The 22414-nt window shown below is 40.2% G+C and overlaps 1 protein-coding gene across 1 annotated transcript in view; it reads left to right on the forward strand.

Moving 5' to 3' along the window:
- LOC115079494 (extracellular matrix protein A-like) overlaps window positions 1–22414 on the forward strand; it is a 108513-nt gene that overhangs the window by 39439 nt on the left and 46660 nt on the right. The window contains exons 13-22 of the mRNA XM_029583119.1: window positions 2623–2800; window positions 12620–12649; window positions 13729–13761; window positions 14045–14077; window positions 15621–15653; window positions 16706–16738; window positions 19041–19073; window positions 19359–19391; window positions 20885–20917; window positions 21203–21235. Of these exons, the coding sequence (XP_029438979.1) occupies window positions 2623–2800; window positions 12620–12649; window positions 13729–13761; window positions 14045–14077; window positions 15621–15653; window positions 16706–16738; window positions 19041–19073; window positions 19359–19391; window positions 20885–20917; window positions 21203–21235 (472 nt within the window). The remainder of the gene's footprint in view (window positions 1–2622; window positions 2801–12619; window positions 12650–13728; window positions 13762–14044; window positions 14078–15620; window positions 15654–16705; window positions 16739–19040; window positions 19074–19358; window positions 19392–20884; window positions 20918–21202; window positions 21236–22414) is intronic.

The raw sequence follows: 22414 nt of genomic DNA on the forward strand, positions 1-22414 counted from the left end.
CTCCTCACTAAGGGAAGGGTTTGGGGGTCTCAGGAGCATAATGCATGATGGCGTAATGTCTGCAGGACCCTTATATATGCAGACTTTACCCTACATTTTCAAAGCAAACCTTATGTGCATACATTCTCTTTGAAAACCCTGGGATAGGTGGCTTGCGCGCAAGCTAACCCGCAGAAAATTCCGCCTGCTCTATTGTGAGGTCCTAACTTTTGTGGGTTAACTTACATGCATACGTTTTAAAATATGAATGTATGAACATGAGACCCAGCTCAGGTCTCCCCAGTTCGCATTAAAGTATAGGGAGCATGGAGTTATGTGCATTCCTTTATGCAAACTGAGCCCCAGGCTATTTAATAACATAAAATTGGGGTTTAGCTCATAAATGGCACAAAAAGTGAGGCCCAGAATGTATGCCGGACTTTTCTTTGCTTAAGCTATGGTTCATGAAGCAGATCTGAATCACAGGGTTACGCTTATCTCCCTGCTACAAAGAATATCGCTATAGCAAGCGAGCTATCTTCTTTATAACCACCGCCCTAAACCAAAGAATGCCTTTAACACTGAGCAAGAAAACAAACATAAAATATGAAAAACATGGAAAAAAATCAAAATACACTGAAATTGTAAAGCACTACTACTGTTATTACTGCTGCCACTGCATCTCACTTCTATAGCGCTCCTCGATGAAAGCAAAAACATATAAGAGACAGTCCCTGCTCAGTAGAGCTTACAATCTATTCAAATCAAACAGGACAAAAGAGACTTTGGGGATCTCGTTTATTAAGAAAATGGTTAAAATCAATAATGCTGTGAGTGGATAATTGGGGTTATGATTTAAAAGCAGCCTCAAAAAAGGTGCATTTTTAGACTAGATTTAAATAAGGCAAGAGAGTGGGAGCATGTCCATTTTTGCTCATAGATAGATTATAAACAGTGCTTTCCCTCTCACCCCTTTGAGATGCACATTACTCCATTTTCTGTTTGTATGTGTATCTTTTCTTTTGTGGCTGGCTTGGTTGGCTATAATCCCATTACATTCCATACGGCTGTGGTATACATGATAAAATGAGCAACCATTATACTTCCAGGAGAGAGGTCACCTACTGAATTTTAGTTATCAGCATTTGGATGATTGCCGTATCCTATCTGGATGGAAGGACTCTTCAAATTCCCTTCATCCTGGCCCCTGTCCTTTGAATGCATGTTGTGGTAGGAGCGTTGGGGTGATGGGCATGGCCTTCCTTGATGTGCAAAGGGAGAGAAGGCAAGGCAACGTGCATCATATGCATGGAACCTTTTTCATTCTTTTTAGAGGTTTTGGATTGCATGTGACACTTTCCTAACTCTTGCATAGCATGAATTGTCATGTACTTGAAAGTATGAAAGTTTTTGTGCCAGAAATGAAAAATATTTGTATTTTTCCCCTTGCTTCCTATGGAGCAGGACTGCATGATGATTTTTTACCATATTAAAATGAGGTAGTATAGCTCCTGGCCCTTAATTAAAGCAGACATCATGGCAGGAACATAGTCAGTGTGCTTACTCCAATGAATCCCAGGGATTATAACGTTAGCAGAGCAATGCCTTGTATCTGGAAATGGATAATGAGGCTTGTGCATATTTATAGTAATGTTGAGACTGAATTACACAATTCTGAGTCGAGCTCAGTCTGAAAACCTGAGCAAAGTGGGTTTATTCAGTTTTCCTGAGCCACACAGAAGTTTTGAGTCATTATTTAAAGCTTAGAACATGATTATTTTTTGTTTGTTACAGTCAATAGATGTCCTCCTACTGAAAAATGTTCTAAGTCTTGAATCTGGGTGAATTAAGCCCATTTATTTATTTAAAAGCATTTCTAGGCCACCACACCACAGATCATGGCGGTGTACAAAATCACATTCACAATAATTAAAACATATACTCACACCAAAAGACATCCCTCCATGCGGAAGGATAAGCATTGCTCGGTTGTAAAAAGAAAATACAAAGAAAGAATGCCAATGTTGTTTCAATCTTTCTGCACATGTCCTAAGTTGGAGTTTATTCTTTAACCTGAGATAGCATTTTAAGGATGATCTGCAAAGCCATTTACCTGGGTAAATTGGCCTGTCTGAATTTGTCCTCCTCTGCTTGGCTAAAAAAACATGTGGGCATCCATAGCGTGCATACTTTAGCCGGGTTAAAGGAGGGCATTCCCGTGGAAGTGTCCAGTCGGGAGAGTACATTAGAGTTGCATATGCACTTGCATTATGTTGCCCCCACTCAACTGCTCACACAAATAGCAGGTGCAGAGTGCACGGACGCTTTTAGCATGTGCACGTTGCAGTTGCTCTTTATTAAAGGGAAGCCACTCGGATAGAATGTATGAGGGCTAAAAGTGCCTGCGTACACTACAACAATGCGGCTATTCAGAATCGCCTCCTTTATCTACTGGAAACCTGGAACACTTGTCTATTATGCCATATTCTATTTTACATGTGTTTAACTAATACATTTCTATCATGTTGAAAGAAAACGTTGCTCAGTGGTAGACGCATAAAATCCGATAAATGTCTAGACTGACTCCATGGAAGTCCCTTTTCCTGTGTTCCATTCATTGTGTTTTCATGTCACCTTCCACAGCCCGGCTCCACATGGCAAGAAGAATGTACTGACTACACTTGTGACTCTGTGACACTGATGATCAGCGGTGCACCTCACTTCTGTAATGCACCTGCTAACGTCACGTGTGCGGAAGACGAGATTCTGATAACACAAACAGTGGCTTCAGATCTATGCTGTACTGAGGGAACGTGTGTCCGTAAGTATGCTTTTTACAGCATGGAGAATTACTTCAAGAAATGCGTGCCCATGCAAAGCTAAAGTACTATAACATATGAGCTAAGACATATGGGGGTAGATTTTAAAAAAGGAGCGCGCGGGCGTACATGTATGCCTGATTTTATAACATGCGCACGCAGGCGCATGCACGTTATAAAATCCGGGGTCGGCGCCGCAAGGGGGTGCACAATTGTGAACCTTGCGCGCACTGAGCCCGCTCCGAGCCGCGCTACCTTCTCCCGTTTCCTCCCAGGCCACTCCGAAATTGGAGCAGCCTCGGAGGGAACTTCCCTATCCCCCCCCCCCCCCCCCTTCCCTTTCCTTCCCCTACCTTCCCCGCCCTTTCCCCCTACCTTCATTGATTTCTTTTTATTGTTTTAAAACTTACTTCACTCTGGGGCTGAGGTAAGTTGCGCGCGCCGGCCCAGCGGCCGTGCAGAGGCCTCTGGTCATGCCCATGCCCCGCTCCCAGACTGCCCCGCCCAGCCCCCTCTCTGCCCCCAGACCACCCCTTTTGTAAAGCCCCAGGACTTATATGCGTCCTGGGGCTTTACGCGTGTCGCCGGGCCTTTTTAAAATAGGCCCAGCGCACGTAAGGCCGGTTACGCGTGTAACCTTTTGAAAATCCGGCCTATAAGGAATACCCCAATGTAATCATGCAATTTTTAAGCAACATCCAAAGAATATTTTAAAACTTTACTGTATTTAATCTTTAATCATAAAAGCAAAATTACATTGTTGTTCTCCAATAAAAACTTATAAACTAGTTACACATTTAATGAATGAAATGCAGTATTACAATCCTGCTAATATTCTAATATAAAAACCACATTCACTCAAACATTATTAAATCATTCCAATGTCATAGACAGAGTCAGAGAATCTTTTTCAGATATAACCAATCGTACACACACACATATAGTGAATTCCCATTCCAATGCAAAATCAAAGCTTTTTTTCAAATATTCCCCATCTCACAGCTTTACAATGAATCCATACCAGAGTCAGAGAAACTTTTCAGATATTTCACATACAATGAATTCCCATCAAGGGACCCTCATTTCACCCAATAAGGGTTTCCTCATCGCGGAATGTAGAACAACCTGATATATAACAACAATCTTCCATTCGATGCAAACACTGCGGATCTTGGGGAACACTATATTAATTCTTCTCTCAACCAAATGAAATAATATTCTCCAAGCCTGTACTTTATATTCATCTTTAGAGGTACAAATTTGACACAATCTCAAAAATTGACTCAGTAATGTTAACCTTCAACTGTCATGAATTTGATGTCCCAAATTGAAAATAATTCTGGGTTTACACGAAACTATTGGAATACTCTGACAAGGTTCATACAGGAAATCAAATTCTGTAGATGTATTTAACTTCTAGCCCTTGGAGTTTTCTAAGCTCCTCTTGTAAATCTAACATTGGATCAGCTGATCAAAACTGATAATACTACTCCAAGAAAAATTATATGCAGCTACTATAGTGTTAACCCAGAATTATTTTCAATTTGGGATAAATTACTACCATCAAATAAAAGGAGTAGTAATGAGGTTATCTACGGCCTCTTCAATTGCTTGTTTATATGTCGCACACTTTGAACAATGTTACATCTATTATTTTAGATTCTTATCAAAGATCCTAGTTTGGAAATGTTTTATTAATGACATATTCTGGATCTGGACTGGGACTAAGGCTGAACCTATAGATTTCCAGTCATAGATTAATACATTAGACTCTAATTTAGTTCACTATAAGTTTTCAGGTCCAAAGTATACCATTCTAAGATATACTTATTTACAAGACACCTGAAGACTGGAGGATATACTTATACCATGCTTAGATATACTTATACCATGGTTAGATATACTTATTTACAAGACACTGAAGACTAGAGGATAGAAAATGTAACCCCAATATTTAAAAAGGGCTCCAGGGGCAATCCGGGAAACTACAGACCGGTTAGGCTGACTTCAGTGCCAGGAAAAATAGTGGAAAGTGTTCTAAACATCAAAATCACACAACATATAGAAAGACATGGTTTAATGGGACAAAGTCAGCATGGCTTTACCCAGGGCAAGTCTTGCCTCACACATCTGCTTCACTTTTTTGAAGGAGTTAATAAACATGTGGATAAAGGTGAACCGGTAGATATAGTATACTTGGATTTTCCGAAGGCGTTTGACAAAGTTCCTCATGAGAGGCTTCTAGGAAAAGTAAAAAGTCATGGGATAGGTGGCGATGTCCTTTCGTGGATTGCAAACTGGCTAAAAGACAGGAAACAGAGAGAAGGATTAAATGGGCAATTTTCTCAGTGGAAGGGAGTGGACAGTGGAGTGCCTCAGGGATCTGTATTGGGACCCTTACTTTTCAATATATTTATAAATGATCTGGAAAGAAATAAGACGAGTGAGATAATCAAATTTGCAGATGACACAAAATTGTTCAGAGTAGGTAAATCACAAGCAGATTGTGATAAATTGCAGGAAGACCTTGTGAGACTGGAAAATTGGGCATCCAAATGGCAGATGAAATTTAATGTAGATAAGTGCAAGGTGATGCATATAGGGAAAAATAACCCATGCTATAATTACACAATGTTGGGTTCCATATTAGATGCTACAACCCAAGAAAGAGATCTAGGCATCATAGTGGATAACACATTGAAATCGTCGGTGCAGTGTGCTGCGGCAGTCAAAAAAGCAAACAGAATGTTGGGAATTATTAGAAAGGGAATGGTGAATAAAACGGAAAATGTTATAATGCCTCTGTATTGCTCCATGGTGAGACCGCACCTTGAATACTGTGTACAATTCTGGTCGCCGCATCTCAAAAAAGATATAATTGCGATGGAGAAGGTACAGAGAAGGGCTACCAAAATGATAAGGGGAATGGAACAACTCCCCTATGAGGAAAGACTAAAGAGGTTAGGACTATCCAGCTTGGAGAAGAGACGACTGAGGGGGGATATGATAGAGATGTTAAAGCACTGTATGCTCTAACCTAAATTCCTTTTGTATTATGTTATTATTCCTCCTGCCTTTCTTTCTTCCAGCTTTAAGCTTCCCAAGTTTTTGTTTTTTTTTTACTCCTTGTTAAATGTAACTTTGCCTTATTCACCTCTCTTGTTAATTACTATTTTATTTATTGCTTCAGTTATACCCTGGTTCTATGTAAACCGATCCGATATGGTTATTACTATGAAGGTCGGTATAAAAAAGTGTTAAATAAATAAATAAATAAATAAATGTTTAAAATCATGAGAGGTCTAGAAGGGGTAGATGTGAATCGGTTATTTACTCTTTCGGATAGTAGAAAGACTAGGGGGGCACTCCATGAAGTTAGCATGGGGCACATTTAAAACTAATCGGAGAAAGTTCTTTTTTACTCAACGCACAATTAAACTCTGGAATTTGTTGCCAGAGGATGTGGTTAGTGCAGTTAGTGTAGCTGTGTTTAAAAAAGGATTGGATAAGTTCTTGGAGGAGAAATCCATTACCTGCTATTAAGTTCACTTAGAGAATAGCCACTGCCATTGGCAATGGTAACATGGAATAGACTTAGTTTTTGGGTACTTGCCAGGTTCTTATGGCCTGGATTGGCCACTGTTGGAAACAGGATGCTGGGCTTGATGGACCCTTGGTCTGACCCAGTATGGCATTTTCTTATGTTCTTACCAAGATCACTAATGACCTCAATTTATAGGAAAAGTGTAGCAAAGGATACGCTTCTTCACTATTTTTCATCCACAACAGTTGAAGGATAACATTCCTGTAAGTCAATTTTTGTGGTTGTGTCAAATTTGCACCTCTAGAGCAGTATTTCCTAACCTTTTGAAGCCTAAGGCACACCTATTTTAACAAAAATGTTGTGTGGCATATTGACCACCATGGAGCAGGCAATGCGACAAGGAGAGGACTCATATGGCCAAGAGAAGACCAAGAGAAGAGCTAGAGAAACACTGAACGCTCCATCAGACTCTCTTCCAATTTCTAAAACAAAGGGAGAGAGAGAGTGTGGAGACCCATGTGAACTCATTAGGATAAATTAACTCCTATATAAAAGTGAAGGATAAGGAAGAATTCAGTTGTGGATAAACAACTGTATGACTGCCAGAGCACCACTACTACTGCTCTTCCCAGCACTCTGAATAAGTTATATGCAATGCTTAGTGCATGCTCTCTCCATCTCACTTAGGCCTGGATTCATCATTCATCGCCGAATGATGAATCCAGCGAAGGGGGGCGCGGGCCTGCGAAAGTCCACAGCCTTCGCACCACTGCGGTGTGCCAGCTGCCGGCTTTCACATCAAATAGTGCCACCGTGAAAGGTGGTGCTATTTGGCACGCTACTGCCGACGATAACATTGGTAATGTTATCGCCGGCAGTGAAGACATCGCCAACTCCGCCCCCTCCCCGCCCTGAATCCTCCCCTCCCCACCCCGACTCCTCCCCTCCCCCTAATTTGCATGCTATCGCATGCGATACAGCCATATCGCATGCGATAAGCCTTTCATAAATGACCCCATTAGCTTGAAGAAAGGAAACAGGCTAGAAGAACTCAAAGGAGGATACTCAGGAAAGGTAACATAGGAAGTTGCCATACTGGATCAGATCGAGGGTTCATCAAGCCCAGCATCCTGTTTCCAACAATGGCCAATCCAGGATACAAGAATCTGGCAAGTACCCAAACATTAAATAGATCCCATGCTACTAATACCGGTAATAAGCAGGTTAACTTGATTAATAGCAATTTATAGACTTCTCATGCAGGATCTTGTTCAAACATTTTTTTAAACCTAGATAAGCTAACTGCCTTAACCACATCCTCTGGCAAGGAATTCCAGAGCTTAATTATGCGTTGAGTGAAAAAGACTTATTTCTTCAATTTGTTTTAAATGTGCTACTTGCTAAATTTATGGCGTGCCCCCTAGTCCTTGTACTATCTAAAAGCATAAACAACTGATTTACATTAACCCATTCTAGTCATCTTATGCTTTTATTGACCTCCATCATATCCCCCCTCAGTTGCCTCTTCTCCAGGCTGAACAGCCCTAACCTCTTTATCCTTGCCTCATATGGGAATAATTCCATCCCGTTTATTGTTTTGGTTGCCCTTCTCTGTACCTTCTCTAGTGCATCAATTAGCCTCGTTCAATCCAAAAATTGTGAATTGAGAAGATTAGAAAGGAAGTGGCGAAGAGATCCTATACAGACAAATAAATTACTTTTCAATTGTAAACTTATTTCTTACCTAGATGCCATCAATACTGCTAAGAAAGCATATAATTCCTTGAAACTTTCATCTGTGCTTAATAACCCAAGAGAATTATACTCTTCTATTAAAAAAATCATGAACCCCTCTTCCACATTACCATCTACACACTGTGGGATGAATATTGCGGAGACATTTGCATGATACTTTAAGACCAAAAATGCAGGATACAATAAGACCAAATGCATGATACAATAAGACCAAAAATGTGAACAGTGTTGTTAATAATACATCTATTGACAATTCTGATGATTTGATCCTTGATAGCCAAGCTTGGAACATTTCAATCTTGTCTCAGTATCTGATAATGTCGAGATTATCAACAACATGAAACCTTCTTTTAAATCCCTTAACCCATGCCATACTGCATTACTTAAATTAATTAGACTTGACATTGAACCATTTATTATGGATTTCACCAATTCCTCCTTACAACATAGTGTTCTCCCGGACTCTCTAAAACAGGCTTCAGTCCGGCCTATAATTAAAAAACCAACAGCTGATCCAACTCTTCTCTCCAATTATTGCCCAATCTCTTCCCTATCATTTATAGATAAAATTATAGAGACAGCAATTCTCTATCAATTTTGTAACTTTCTTGATTCTAACAATATCCTTAATCAGTATCAGTTTGATTTCAGAAAACATCATAGCACTGAACTTACTACTACTTTCAAACTTTGACACAGTGAGACAAGGTTTTGACCAGGGCTCAGCTTTCCTTTTATGACTCCTTGACATTTCTTCAGCATTTGACACAGTGGATCATCTTATCTTACTCTGACGTCACGGAGCCTGTCAGTTGCTTGAGCGCGAGCTCCTCCACCCAGCGAGTTCATATCGGCTGATATCTCAGGCATCTGGGTATAATTGTCACCGCTCTTTCTCCCTGCCATTTATCTGTTTACTGATGTCACTCCAGTGAAAATGGTTGATTTCGAAAGTTTTCATATAAGAAGCAGGGTTCAGTGATTGCGGCCGACTCCGACAAAATGGCGGCGAGCGACAGCACAGATTCCAAAACTAAGCAGGATGGCGCTCCTATGCTTTCAGACTCGAAATTACCCACTACAGCAGAGTTTAGAAGCTGGTTTTCGTGATTTGTGGAAAGATATTGAGACCTATAAGACTGAAATGATGGAAGCAATGGGAGAAATGAAGGAAGAAATATCTGACCTGGGACGTTGGCTCTTTGAATTTGAGATGCGCACAGATTTTTTAGATGCCGAGATTAAACAGCTGAAAGGAGACCATAAATCTTTACATTTGGAATGCATTTCCTTACCTGAGAAAGTGGAAGACCTCGAAAACCATTCCCACTGCACTAATCTATGTTTTTGCAGTGTGCCTGAATCTCCTGAGTTCCAAATAGTGCGGCGGTGGTGTTACAAATAGGCTAGGTCCTGCTTGCTACATCGGACCTTGTGGATTCTCTCCCTAAAGAGAACATTAAATTGGAGAGGACACACAGATCTCTTGGGCGGAAGTTACCAAATCGCCCCCGCAATATAATAGCCTGCTCCCACAGCTATACCATCAAGGAGAAAATATATAATGTGGCAAGAAAGCAAATGTGGAAATGGGAAGGCCATGAGGTAATGATTTTTGCTGCTATCTCTCCCATAATGCTACGCAAACGACAAGAACTGCAAGATATTACCAGTATCCCATGCAAAGATGGAATTCGCTATCACTGGCTCCACCCTTTTGGATTGTGGTTCTCCATTAAGGGCATATCTCACCGAGGGAAATCTTTTTAAGAAGCTTCTGCAATACTAGAGGAGGCTGATTATTCAGTCCCAGAGTGGGGACTTCAACAAAAGGAAGACCCCCATCGGTGGCAACGCATTGGAAAGGGAGGAAGTAGATCGTGCAGGAACTCAGAAGGCTCTACTACTGCCGCAGATGCAACCTGAGACTCGGGGATGAGCTTCCTTATTATTTTCTGTCTCTAAAGAGCTGGGGCAGTGCTGCCTGGTGTATATAATTTTTGTATCACAGGGACAGGGCAATCAGAACACTTCGATTCAGAAAAAGATTTTAAAATATAATTTATTCAGCTGTTTATAAGAAAGACAAAGACAAGTGTTCTGGGAGATGCAATATGACTGCCCTCTATTAGTAATAACTTGCATCTCAGTGAATCTCTGACATGCCCTGACTTATATAATCAAAATACAACACTACCGAAGTTTCCAGAATGCCCAAAGATACATTATGCTGTTGTCATGACAATCTATCCTGTATAGAAAATGCTTGTGAGGATCACTCCCCCCATTCTGAGAATTCCTAACCAACTAAACCTGTATCCTCCCACCATAAAAAAGTTCCTTTATCAATCATGGCTTTGCTGGCTTTTGTTCTTCTGTTCTTCTCTTGATATTCTTTTGTTGTGTAAACAGGTAACAAGTCTGGTTTTTGAATAGAAACTCAGCATGAATTCCGTTTTGTGGCACCAGGATTTAATTAAAGCTGCACCCTCAGGGGCATCTTCATTTACCTGGCTCCTGTCAGTTGAAATAGGCATCTGCAAGACAAAAGCTTGCATCCTGATGTCATGTGCACCGAGTTTCCTTATATTGTGGTGCAAACTCTGTCATTGAATAGTCCTTTTCCTGTTGGTGCCAGTAGATCCATCTCAGAGATATTCTGCAAGTCATGCTCAGAAAGGCACTCAAAGTTCATTCACCTCTGACAAGCCACAATACCGCAAAGGCATCTGGGAATTCTTGGTTATCTGCTCGGCCTATTCTTCACTGGGAAGTTACAAGTACTCAAAAAACTCAAACCGCTCCTATTCCACTACGATTTCAGATCCATCCTCCAAGCCATTCTGTTCTCCAAGATCGACTATTGTAACTCCATTCTGCATGGTCTTCCAGCCTCTACCATTAAACCGCTCCAGCTGCTACAAAATGCAGCGGCAAGGATTTTGACAAATACCAATCGGAGAGAGCATATTTCTCCCATTCTAAAGATCTCCACTGGCTCCCAGTAAATTTCCGGATCCTCCATAAATCTCTCACAATCATTCATAAAAATATCCACCATCAAACCCCGCTTGACCTGTCTCATCCTCTCAGACTGCACTCGACAGCCAGGCCTTTAAGGGATGCTTACAAGGGATCTTTACACATTCCTACAATCAAATTAGTGCACCACGCATACCTCAGAGACCGGTCTTTTTCTACCGCAGGCCCTTCCATGTGGAACGCCATGCCTCCGGACCTCAGACTGGAGACTTGTCTAACAACTTTTAAAAAGAAACTAAAGACATGGCTGTTCAGCCAAGCCTTCCCCTCTACAAACTCCATTGCCTGATCTAGAATTGTACACCACACATCTCTGTAAACAAAACTCTCCAAATTTTTCATGCATAATATCCATTAAAGAGAGGTTGGCCCCTTGCCCCCTCTTCTGTATATAGTATTTATTCTATTTTATTTCATTTTATTTATATATTTATTACTCCGTTCACCCCTTCTTTATTTTCCTACTCCAAGTTAAGGCTTCCTTGTTATAATGTAACTGTATGCTCTGTATCTCTTGTTGATTGGTTAATTGTATATTCTGCTTAGTTCATTGTAAACCGAATTGATTTGATTTGTATCAAGAAAGTCGGTATATAAAAGCCTTAATAAATAAATAAAAAAATAAATGTTTGGTTTTGCTTTTACAGTTGACTGGGATTTGCACTTGCCTCGTGGGCTCGCTGGGTGGGGAATCTACTACCAATGGAATCATCATATTTTTTTGACTGTTCTGTAGGGCGATGGGAAGTGGGGTGGGAGGTGTGGGAAACAGCTACCTCTTATTATTTTAGTATTTGTTTTTTGTCACAGACATTTCAATGGTCATTCTTTCTATGGGAAGGTCATTTTTTCATAATAGTATTTGTTCCCCTGAGAATATGTTTCTGCTCAGTTAGTGTGATTTTAAATCTTGGGACAGTATCTTTATATAAACACAGGTTCTTTTCTAGCCATCTTTCATGGCCTCCTTCAAGATATTCTCTTTAAACATTAAAGATCTAAATATGCATCACAAACAGCATTTATCATTCTCTGATTTACAGAGGTTTCCTGTTGCAATAGCTCTATTACAAGAAACACACTTAAAAACTAGTTACAGATATCTTATTTCGGAGTTGTAGTATTCAAAGTGTGTGCAGCACAGAGTGGGGACCAGCTATTTGTGCCCTGCATGCTGTCCATTAATGATCCCACTCTGGGGCTCATGAGCCAGCTAGGAAGAAGAGGCTTGCATGATGATGCATGTTCTCAGGAAGGACCTGCTGCACATTTACAAGCCACTACTGGTGTCTCTTGTTGCTCTGAGGTGCTAAGAGCAGAGCCCAGGTGCTGGCCTGAATCTGAGCATCAGGCAGTGGTGACTTTTCTGTGGCACAGTTGATCAGGTCTGAAGGCCACGGCGCACTGGTTGGGAAACATGGTTATGCAGTAAAGATAGAGTTGACTAAAATTTTAACTCTATGTCATCTTCTTTCAATAGGTTCAACCACTCCAGGACCTACCACATTAGGTAATTTAATCTCTTAATCAGATTGTTGTTAATCTCCATTAGTTGTTTTAGCAAAGAGTTTGTTCCTTTTATTTGTTTTTTTCACTTCTTTTCTGTTTTGGTTAATACTTTTCATATTTTTAATATGTGTTTTCTTTATTTAAAATGAAGAATCAAAGAGAACACGATAATTAAAAATGAAACATTAAAATAATTGAAGTTTTACCACAAAGTAACCCAACTCCTGGGCCTCCTGCAGTTCCCCCAAGCAGGTCCTGTCTCATCTTCCCCTAATGGTGTCCTCATTTCATGATAAATCTTTACTGGGCCTGTGCAGGCCTTGTCATTTCTGCTGTGCTACAGTCCCCATTGCAAATGCCAGCAGAACAAACCTGGTCCTCGCTCATTCTGTGAAAATTGATCTTCTGGCATCATTGTCAACGGCAGCTATGGAGGAGCAAATCCAATGTGGTTTCGCTCCTGCTGCATGAAGATTTGGTAGGAAATGAAGGACACCATTAAGAAGAAAGGATATAATAGATTGTGGAGAAAATCCGGAGAGGCCCAAATTATTTAATTTTGGTAATGTGGCAAGATTACGTCGCTGAACACCATACATCTCCAAATAAAATGGAAGGTGTATTTTGAATAGAGTAATGCAGGTAAAGATAACATGCTATCGTAGCAATATTCAAAAGCCATTCACCCATGTCAAGGGCACATGAAATGGGTAACACCTATTGTCAATTTAATGGCAGAAACAGTAGTGATTTTCAAGTGACCACTTACACAGAAAAACTGCATTTACACACGCAGAAACTCAGTTGCATGCGTGTAAGTGCTACTGAAAATCAGGCCTCTTATTTTTAATATGATTTCAAAATTCCATTAAATAATTGCACTACATACACCCTTTGTTCATACTGGGATAACCATCAATGGAAAAATTAAAATTTGAAAGAAACAATGTATGATTGGAACAGGTTGTTTATAAGCATTATCAAATCTTCATGTTATGCTGGGAAACTATATATTTTTAAAGAGGGGATATACAATTTTATCTTAGAATTTTTAGGTAATAATTTATATGATTTTTACAGCACCAACTGCTGTGTCAGGAACTACAAAATCAGGTAATGTCTATTTATTCTTTTGCAAAAGTTCTCACTTGCTCTGTTTCCATCTATTTCAAATGCTAGTACCTAGATATGCTTACTTTCAATAAAATGTTCTGAAACAAAAACCTTCCTGATTTATTGATGAAAACCAGTAGTACTGGATCTACAAATTTAGATTATTTCATTTATATTGCTCTATTCTTTTTCTATACCTCAATTATCTCTTCTCTATTAAGAATGTAATGTTGAATTATGGGGTAAAGTTAGAGTCGATTAACTCTCTGCTTTCTGCTTTCAGAAGGTTCAGCCACTACAAGAGTTACCATATCAGGTAATTTTATCTCTTGATCTGATTGCTGTTAATCTGTTTGTTTATTTATTTATTGATTGATTTATTTAACAGCTTTTTTATACCGACATTAAAGTACACATCATGTCGGTTTACTTAATAACAAAAGGTAGAAAATACAAATAACAGGGGGAGGGGACGGGAGAACTAAGAAACCGGGGGTCGGAAGGGGGGGGGGTCCCCAACAATTAGAGAGAAGGAGCGAAGCGAGAGGAACGGTAATAAATGGTTAAATAATGTGCAAGAGTACAAAATATAAATGAAACTGGGATCCGCTGGGTCGTGATAGCAATTATACCAAAAATATGCATGGGTTATCAAGATTACCGGAGGGGGGTTCTGTGTGAGATTACCGGAGGGGGGTTCTGTATGAACAAATACTTTTATGATTTCATTTGATGTTTTCTCTTCTGTTCATTTTTATTTCTGTCTTTTCATGTTTTCTTTGTGTATTTTCTTTTTATTTCAAATGAAAAATGAAACTGAACATGTTCATTGATGTAAAACATTCAAAATAATTGAAGTTTTACCACAAAGTAATCTAGCTCCTGGTTCTCCTGTAATTCCCCCAAGCAGATCCTGTTCCATCTTCCCCTAATGGTGTCCTCATTTCATGACAAATCTTTCCTGGGCTGGTGCAGGCCTCATCATTTCTACTTTGCTGCAGCCCCAACTGCAAATAATGCCAGCAGATCAAACCTGGTGCTTCCTTATTCCATGAATATAGATCTGCTGGCATCATTAGCAGTGGCAGAGCAAGTGAAACAGGGTTTGCTCCTGCTCCATGAAGAATTAGAAGGAAATGAAGATACCATTTAGGAAAAAGGATGTATTAGATTGTGGGGAGAATCCATAGAGGCCCAGGATATTACATTTTTGGTGATGTGGCAAGTGTACGTAGCTGAACACCACACATCTCCAGCTAAAATGGAAGGCGCTTTCTGCCAGGTGAATTTTCAAAGGAGCTATGCATATAAATATAACATATTCAAAAGCCATTTACACATGTACAGTGCACTTACATGAGCAAATCCTGTAGACAATTCAATGGCATATATTGGTGCAATTTTGAAAAGCCCACTTACTCGAGTAAAATGTATTTCCTCAAACAAAACCCAGTTTTACAGATGTAAATGAATTTTTAAATTAGATACTAAGTGCACTTCCCATGGGTAAAACCTATTGAAAATTCAATGGCAGATATTGTAGCAACTTTCAAAATACCACTTACATGGGAAAAGTATATTTGCACATGCAAAAACTTGTTTTAAATGTGTAAATACTATTCAAATTCAGGCCCTATATGTTTAAATGTGATTTAAAATATCATGAATAAATTCCACTGAATGTACCTTTTTATACCAATCAATGAAAAAAGTAAAATGAAAATGAAAAAATATATTATTGGTACAGTTTATGAACATTAACAAAATCTTCAAATTCTGCTGGAAACTCTACATATTCAAGGAGAGGATATACATTTTTTCTTTATAAATAATAACCTATATTTCTGTGATTTTTACAGCATCAACTACCACATTAGGGCCTAGCACAGCAGGTAATTTTATCTTCTGATCAGATTGCTGTTAATCTGCATTAGTTGTGAACAAAAAGAGTTTTTTCATTCTATTTGTGTTTTCACTTCTTTTCTGATCTGTTTCATTATTTTCATATTTTGATTGTGAGTTTTTCTTTTTATATACTTGAAATGAAAATGAAACATTAAAAAGATTGCACCACAAAGTAACCCATCTCCAGGGCCTCCTGCAGTTCCTCCAAGCAGATCCTGTCCCGTCTTCCCCTAATGGTGTCTTCATTTCATGAGAAATTTTTACTGGGCCTGTGCAGGCCTCGTCATTTCTACCGTGCTACAGTCCCCATTGCAAATGCCAGCAGAACAAACCTGGTCCTCGCTCATTCAGTGAAAATGATCTTCTGGCATCATTGTCAACGGCAGCTATGGAGGAGCAAATCCAATGTGGTTTCGCTCCTGCTGCATGAAGATTTGGTAGGAAATGAAGGACACCATTAAGAAGAAAGGATATAATAGATTGTGGAGAAAATCCGGAGAGGCCCAAATTATTTAATTTTTGGTGATGTGGCAAGATTATGTCGCTGAACACCATACATCTCCAGATAAAATGGAAGGTGTATTTTGAAAAGAGTAATGCAAGTAAAGATAACATGCTATCGTAGCAATATTCAAAAGCCATTCACCCATGTTAAGGGCACATAACATGGGTAACACCTATTGTCAATTTAATAGCAGACACAGCAGTGATTTTCAAATGACCACTTACACGGGAAAATTGCATTTACACACGCAGAAACTCAGTTGCGTGCGTGTAAGTGCTACTGAAAATCAGGCCCCCTATTTTTAATATGATTTCAAAATTCCATGAAACAATTGCAGTACATACACCCTTTGTTCATTCCGGGATAACCATCAATGGAAAAATTAAAATTTGAAAGAAACAATGTATGATTGGTACAGGTTGTTTATGAACATTATCAAAATCTTCATGTTATGCTGGGAAACTATATTTTTAAAGAGGGAATATACATTTTTATTTTAGAATTTTTAGGTAATTATTTATATGATTTTTACAGCACCAACTGCCGTGTCAGGAACTACAACATCAGGTAATTTCTATTTATATCTCTGCAAAAGTGCTCACTTGTTCTGTTTCCATCTAGTTTCCATCTAGTTCCATCCAGTTCAGACGCGCGCTGCCCGTTCCCTCCGAGGCCGCTCTGAAATCGGAGCGGCCCCGGAGGGAACTTTCCTTCCACCCCCCTGCACCTTCACCTCCCTTCCCATACCTAACCCCCCCCCCCCCCCCCCCCACCACCACCTGTATCTGAAAAGTTTCTACTGCCTCTGGGCAGTAGTAACTTACGAGCACCAGTGCGGCAGGCCCCGACCCAGGCCGCTGTGTCGGAGCACTCGGCCATCCCCCTGGACCGCCCACACGCCCCCCCCCCCCCCCGAACACACCCCTGATCCGAAACCACGCCTCCTGGACACTCAGTTGCGTGTGTGTAAGTGCTACTGAAAATCAGGCCCCCTATTTTTAATAGGGATGTGAATCGTTTTTTGACGATTTAAAACAATTGTCAGATATATTTTAAATCGTCAAAAATCGTTAAGAGTCGCGATACAATAGAAATTCCCCCGATTTATCGTGAAAAATCGTAAATTGGGGGAGGGGGAGGGCGGGGAAAACCAGCACACCAAAAAAACCCCTAAACCCACCCCGACCTATAAAACGAATCCCTTACCTTCCCCCACCCTTCCGAACCCCCCCAAAACGTTTTACGAGTACCTGGTGGTCCAGTGGGGGTGCGGGGACCGATCTCCCGCTCTCGGCCCATCGGAACCATTTTGGCTGCCACTCAAAAGTGGCGCCGATGGCCCGATAAAAAAAAACCCCACCCCACCATTTGAAAATGCCCCGTTAGCTTCCCCCACCCTCCCGATCCCCCCAAAACATTTTAAAATTACCTGGTGGTCTTTAAAGATGGTCGCCGCCGTATTTAAAGATGGCCGCCGTCATAAAGATGGCCACCACCATCTTTAAAGATGGCGCCGGCCATCCAGTGCTCCTACCATGTGACAGGAGCCGGCCAATGGCACGGATACCCTGTCACATGGTAAGGGCAAAGGGCCATCGGCACCATCTTTATGAGTGGCAGCCGACGGCCCGAGAACGGGAGATCGCTCCTGGGACCACCACTAGAGCACCAGGTAATTTTAAAATGTTTTGGGGGGCTCGGGAGGGTGGGGGAAGCTAAGGGGTCATTTTTAAAGTGTCGGGTGGGTTTTTTTTATCGGGCCATCTGCGCCATTTTTGAGTGGCAGCCAAAATAGCGCCGATGGCCCGAGAGCGGGAGATCGGTCCCCGCGCCCCCACTGGACTACCAGGTAATCGTTAAATGTTTTTGGGGGGGGGTTCGGGAGGGTGGGGGAAGGTAAGGGGTTAATTTTAAAGGGTCGGGCCTCACTAAAAAAAAAAATAACGATGTGAATCGGAACTAATTCCGATTCACATCACCCACGATCAGATTTTTTCCCCCCTCTAGCTGAACCCGATCGTTAAGACGATCGGGCACACGATTCACATCTCTAATTTTTAATATGATTTCAAAATTCCATGAAACAATTGTACTACATATACCCTTTGTTCATTCTGGGATAACAATCAATGGAAAAACTAAAATTTGAAAGAAACAATGTATGATTGGAACAGGTTGTTTATGAACATTATCAAAATCTTCATGTTATGCTGGGAAATTATGGGCCAGATTTTAAAAGGGTTACGCAATTAAGCACGTAACCTTTAAAAAACCCCTGTGTGCGCCGAGCCTATTTTGCATAGCTCAGCGGCGCACGCAAGCCCCGGGACGCGCGTAAGTCCCGGGGCTTTGCTAGGGGGGGGCGTGTCGGGTGCCGGCGGGAAGTTCCGGGGGGCGTTCTGTGGGGCGTGGTGCCGGCCCGGGGGCGTTCTGGGGGACGTGACTGAGGCCTCTGGACCATCCCGGGTTCGGGTGATGGCGCGGCAGCGGGCCATCGGCGGCATGAGTTACGCCAGGCGTAACTTGTGCGATAAAGGTAGGGGGGTTAGGTAGGGGATGGATTGTGCGATAAAGGTAGGGGGGTTAGGTAGGGGATGGATAAAGGTAGGGGGGTTAGGTAGGATGGATTAGGTAGGGGAAGGGAGGGGAAGGTGCGGGGGGTGGGAGGGAACGGGCAGCGTGCGCAGGGCTCGGCGCACGCAAGTTCCACAAATGTGCACCCCCTTGTGCGCGCCGACCCCGGATTTTTGTGCGTGAACAAAAGTACGTACGCGCGCCGTTTTTAAAAATGTACCCCCTATATTTTTAAAGAGGGAATATACATTTTTATTTCAGAATTTTTAGGTAATAATTTATATGATTTTTACAGCATCAACTGCCGTGTCAGGAACTACACCATCAGGTAATTTCTATTTCTATCTCTGCAAAAGTGCTCACTAGCTCTGTTTCCATCTAGTTCAGATGCTAATACCTAGATATGCCTACTTTCAATAAAATGTTCCAAAAAAAACCCCTTCCTGATTTATTGATGGAATAGAAGTCGTACTGGATCTATAAATTCAGATTGTTTCCATTTATATTGCTCTATTCTTTTTCTGTACCTCAATTATCTCTTCACTATTAAGAATGCAATGGTGAATTATGGGGTAAAGTTAGAGTTGATTAACTCTCTGCTTTCTGCTTTCAGCAGGTTCAGCCCCTACAAGAGTTACCATATCAGGTAATTTTATCTCTCCAACAGATTGCTGTTAATCTGTTCTGTGTGAACAAATACTTTTATGATTTCATTTGATGTTTCCACTTCTGTTATTTTTTGTTTCAGTCTTTTCATATTTTGATTGTCTGTTTTCTTTTTATTTATTTGAAATGAAAAATGAATCTGAACATGTTCATTGATGTAAAACATTCAAAATAATTAAAGTTTTACCACAAAGTAATCTAGCTCCTGGTTCTCCTGTAATTCCCCCAAGCAGATCCTGTTCCATCTTCCCCTAATGGTGTCCTCATTTCATGACAAATCTTTCCTGGGCTGGTGCAGGCCTCATCATGTCTACTTTGCTGCAGCCCCAACTGCAAATAATGCCAGCAGATCAAACCTGGTGCTTCCTTATTCCATGAATATAGATCTGCTGGCATCATTAGCAGTGGCAGGGCAAGTGAAACAGGGTTTGCTCTTGCTCCATGAAGAATTAGAAGGAAATGAAGATACCATTTAGGAAAAATGATTTAATAGATTGTGGGGAGAATCCATAGAGGCCCAGGATATTAAATGTTTGGTGATGTGGCAAGTGTACGTAGCTGAACACCACACATCTCCAGCTAAAATGGAAGGCGCTTTCTGCCAGGTGAATTTTCAAAGGAGTTATGCATGTAAATATAACATATTCAAAAGCCATTTACACATGGACAGTGCAGTTCATTTCATGATAAATCTTTACTGGGCCTGTGCAGGCCTTGTCATTTCTGCTGTGCTACAGTCCCCATTGCAAATGCCAGCAGAACAAACCTGGTCCTCGCTCATTCTGTGAAAATTGATCTTCTGGCATCATTGTCAACGGCAGCTATGGAGGAGCAAATCCAATGTGGTTTCGCTCCTGCTGCATGAAGATTTGGTAGGAAATGAAGGACACCATTAAGAAGAAAGGATATAATAGATTGTGGAGCAAATCTGGAGAGGCCCAAATTATTTAATTTTGGTGATGAGGCAAGATTACGTCGCTGAACACCTTACATCTCCAGATAAAATGGAAGATGTATTTTGAAAAGAGTAATGCAAGTAAAGATAACATGCTATCGTAGCAATATTCAAAAGCCATTCACCCATGTCAAGGGCACATAACATGGGTAACACCTATTGTCAATTTAATGGCAGACATAGTAGTGATTTTCAAGTGACCACTTACACAGAAAAACTGCATTTACACACGCAGAAACTCAGTTGCGTGCGTGTAAGTGCTACTGAAAATCAGGCCCTCTATTTTTAATATGATTTCAAAATTCCATGAAACAATTGCAGTACATACACCCTTTGTTCATTCCGGGATAACCATCAATGGAAAAATTAAAATTTGAAAGAAACAATGTATGATTGGTACAGGTTGTTTATGAACATTATCAAAATCTTCATGTTATACTGGGAAACTATATTTTTAAAGAGGGAATATACATTTTTATTTTAGAATTTTTAGGTAATAATTTATACGATTTTTACAGCACCAACTGCCGTGTCAGGAACTACAACATCAGGTAATTTCTATTTCTATCTCTGCAAAAGTGCTCACTTGCTCTGTTTCCATCTAGTTCAGATGCTAAAACCTAGATATGCCTGCTTTCAATAAAATGTTCTGAAAAAAAACCCTTCCTGATTTATTGATGGAAAAGAAGTAGTACTGGATCTACAAATTCAGATTGTTTCCATTTATATTGCTCTATTCTTTTTCTGTACCTCAATTATCTCTTCACTATTAAGAATGCAATGGTGAATTATGGGGTAAAGTTAGAGTTGATTAACTCTCTGCTTTCTGCTTTCAGCAGGTTCAGCCCCTACAAGAGTTACCATATCAGGTAATTTTATCTCTCCAACAGATTGCTGTTAATCTGTTCTGTGTGAACAAATACTTTTATGATTTCATTTGATGTTTTCACTTCTGATCATTTTTTTTCTATCTTTTCATATTTTGATTGTGTGTTTTCTTTTTATTTATTTGAAATGAAAAATGAATCTGAACATGTTCATTGATGTAAAACATTCAAAATAATTGAAGTTTTACCACAAAGTAATCTAGCTCCTGGTTCTCCTGTAATTCCCCCAAGCAGATCCTGTTCCATCTTCCCCTAATGGTATCCTCATTTCATGACAAATCTTTCCTGGGCTGGTGCAGGCCTCATCATTTCTACTTTGCTGCAGCCCCAACTGCAAATAATGCCAGCAGATCAAACCTGGGGCTTCCTTATTCCATGAATATTTTATTTATTTATTTATTTTTTATTTTTATATACCGACATTCTTACATCCGATGTAAATCATACCGGTTTACATTAAACAGAATAGCAGGAAATAAATTTCCATAGTCTAATACAATGAACATATGAATATAGATCTGCTGGCATCATTAGCAATGGCAGAGCAAGTGAATCAGGGTTTGCTCCTGCTCCATGAAGAATTAGAAGGAAATGAAGACACCATTTAGGAAAAAGGATGTATTAGATTGTGGGGAGAATCCATAGAGGCCCAGGATATTAAATGTTTGGTGATGTGGCAAGTGTACGTAGCTGAACACCACACATCTCCAGATAAAATGGAAGGCGCTTTCTACCAGGTGAATAGCAATAGCAATTTTCAAAAGCTGTTTACCTGTATTAAGTGCACTTAACATGTAAAATATATTGACTATTCAATGACAGATATTGTAGCAATTTTCAAAAGTCTACCTTCCCGGGAAAAGTGCATTGACACTGCATAAACTCTGTTTTAATTTGTAAATGCTACTGAAGTTCAGGCCCTCCATTTTATATGTGATTTTAAAATATCATGAATATATTCCATTGAATGTACCCTTTCTTCATTCTGGGATAAGAATCAATGACCGAATTAAAACATGAATGAAATAATATATTATTGAAACAGTTTGCTTAGGAACATTATGAAAATATTCATATTGTACTTGAAAACTCCATATTTTGAAAAATGTGATATGATTTTATCTTATAAAGTATAACCTAAAAATGTCTTTACTTTTTACA

The sequence above is a fragment of the Rhinatrema bivittatum genome, chromosome 17, assembly GCF_901001135.1.
Source record: "Rhinatrema bivittatum chromosome 17, aRhiBiv1.1, whole genome shotgun sequence".
NCBI lineage: Eukaryota > Metazoa > Chordata > Amphibia > Gymnophiona > Rhinatrematidae > Rhinatrema > Rhinatrema bivittatum.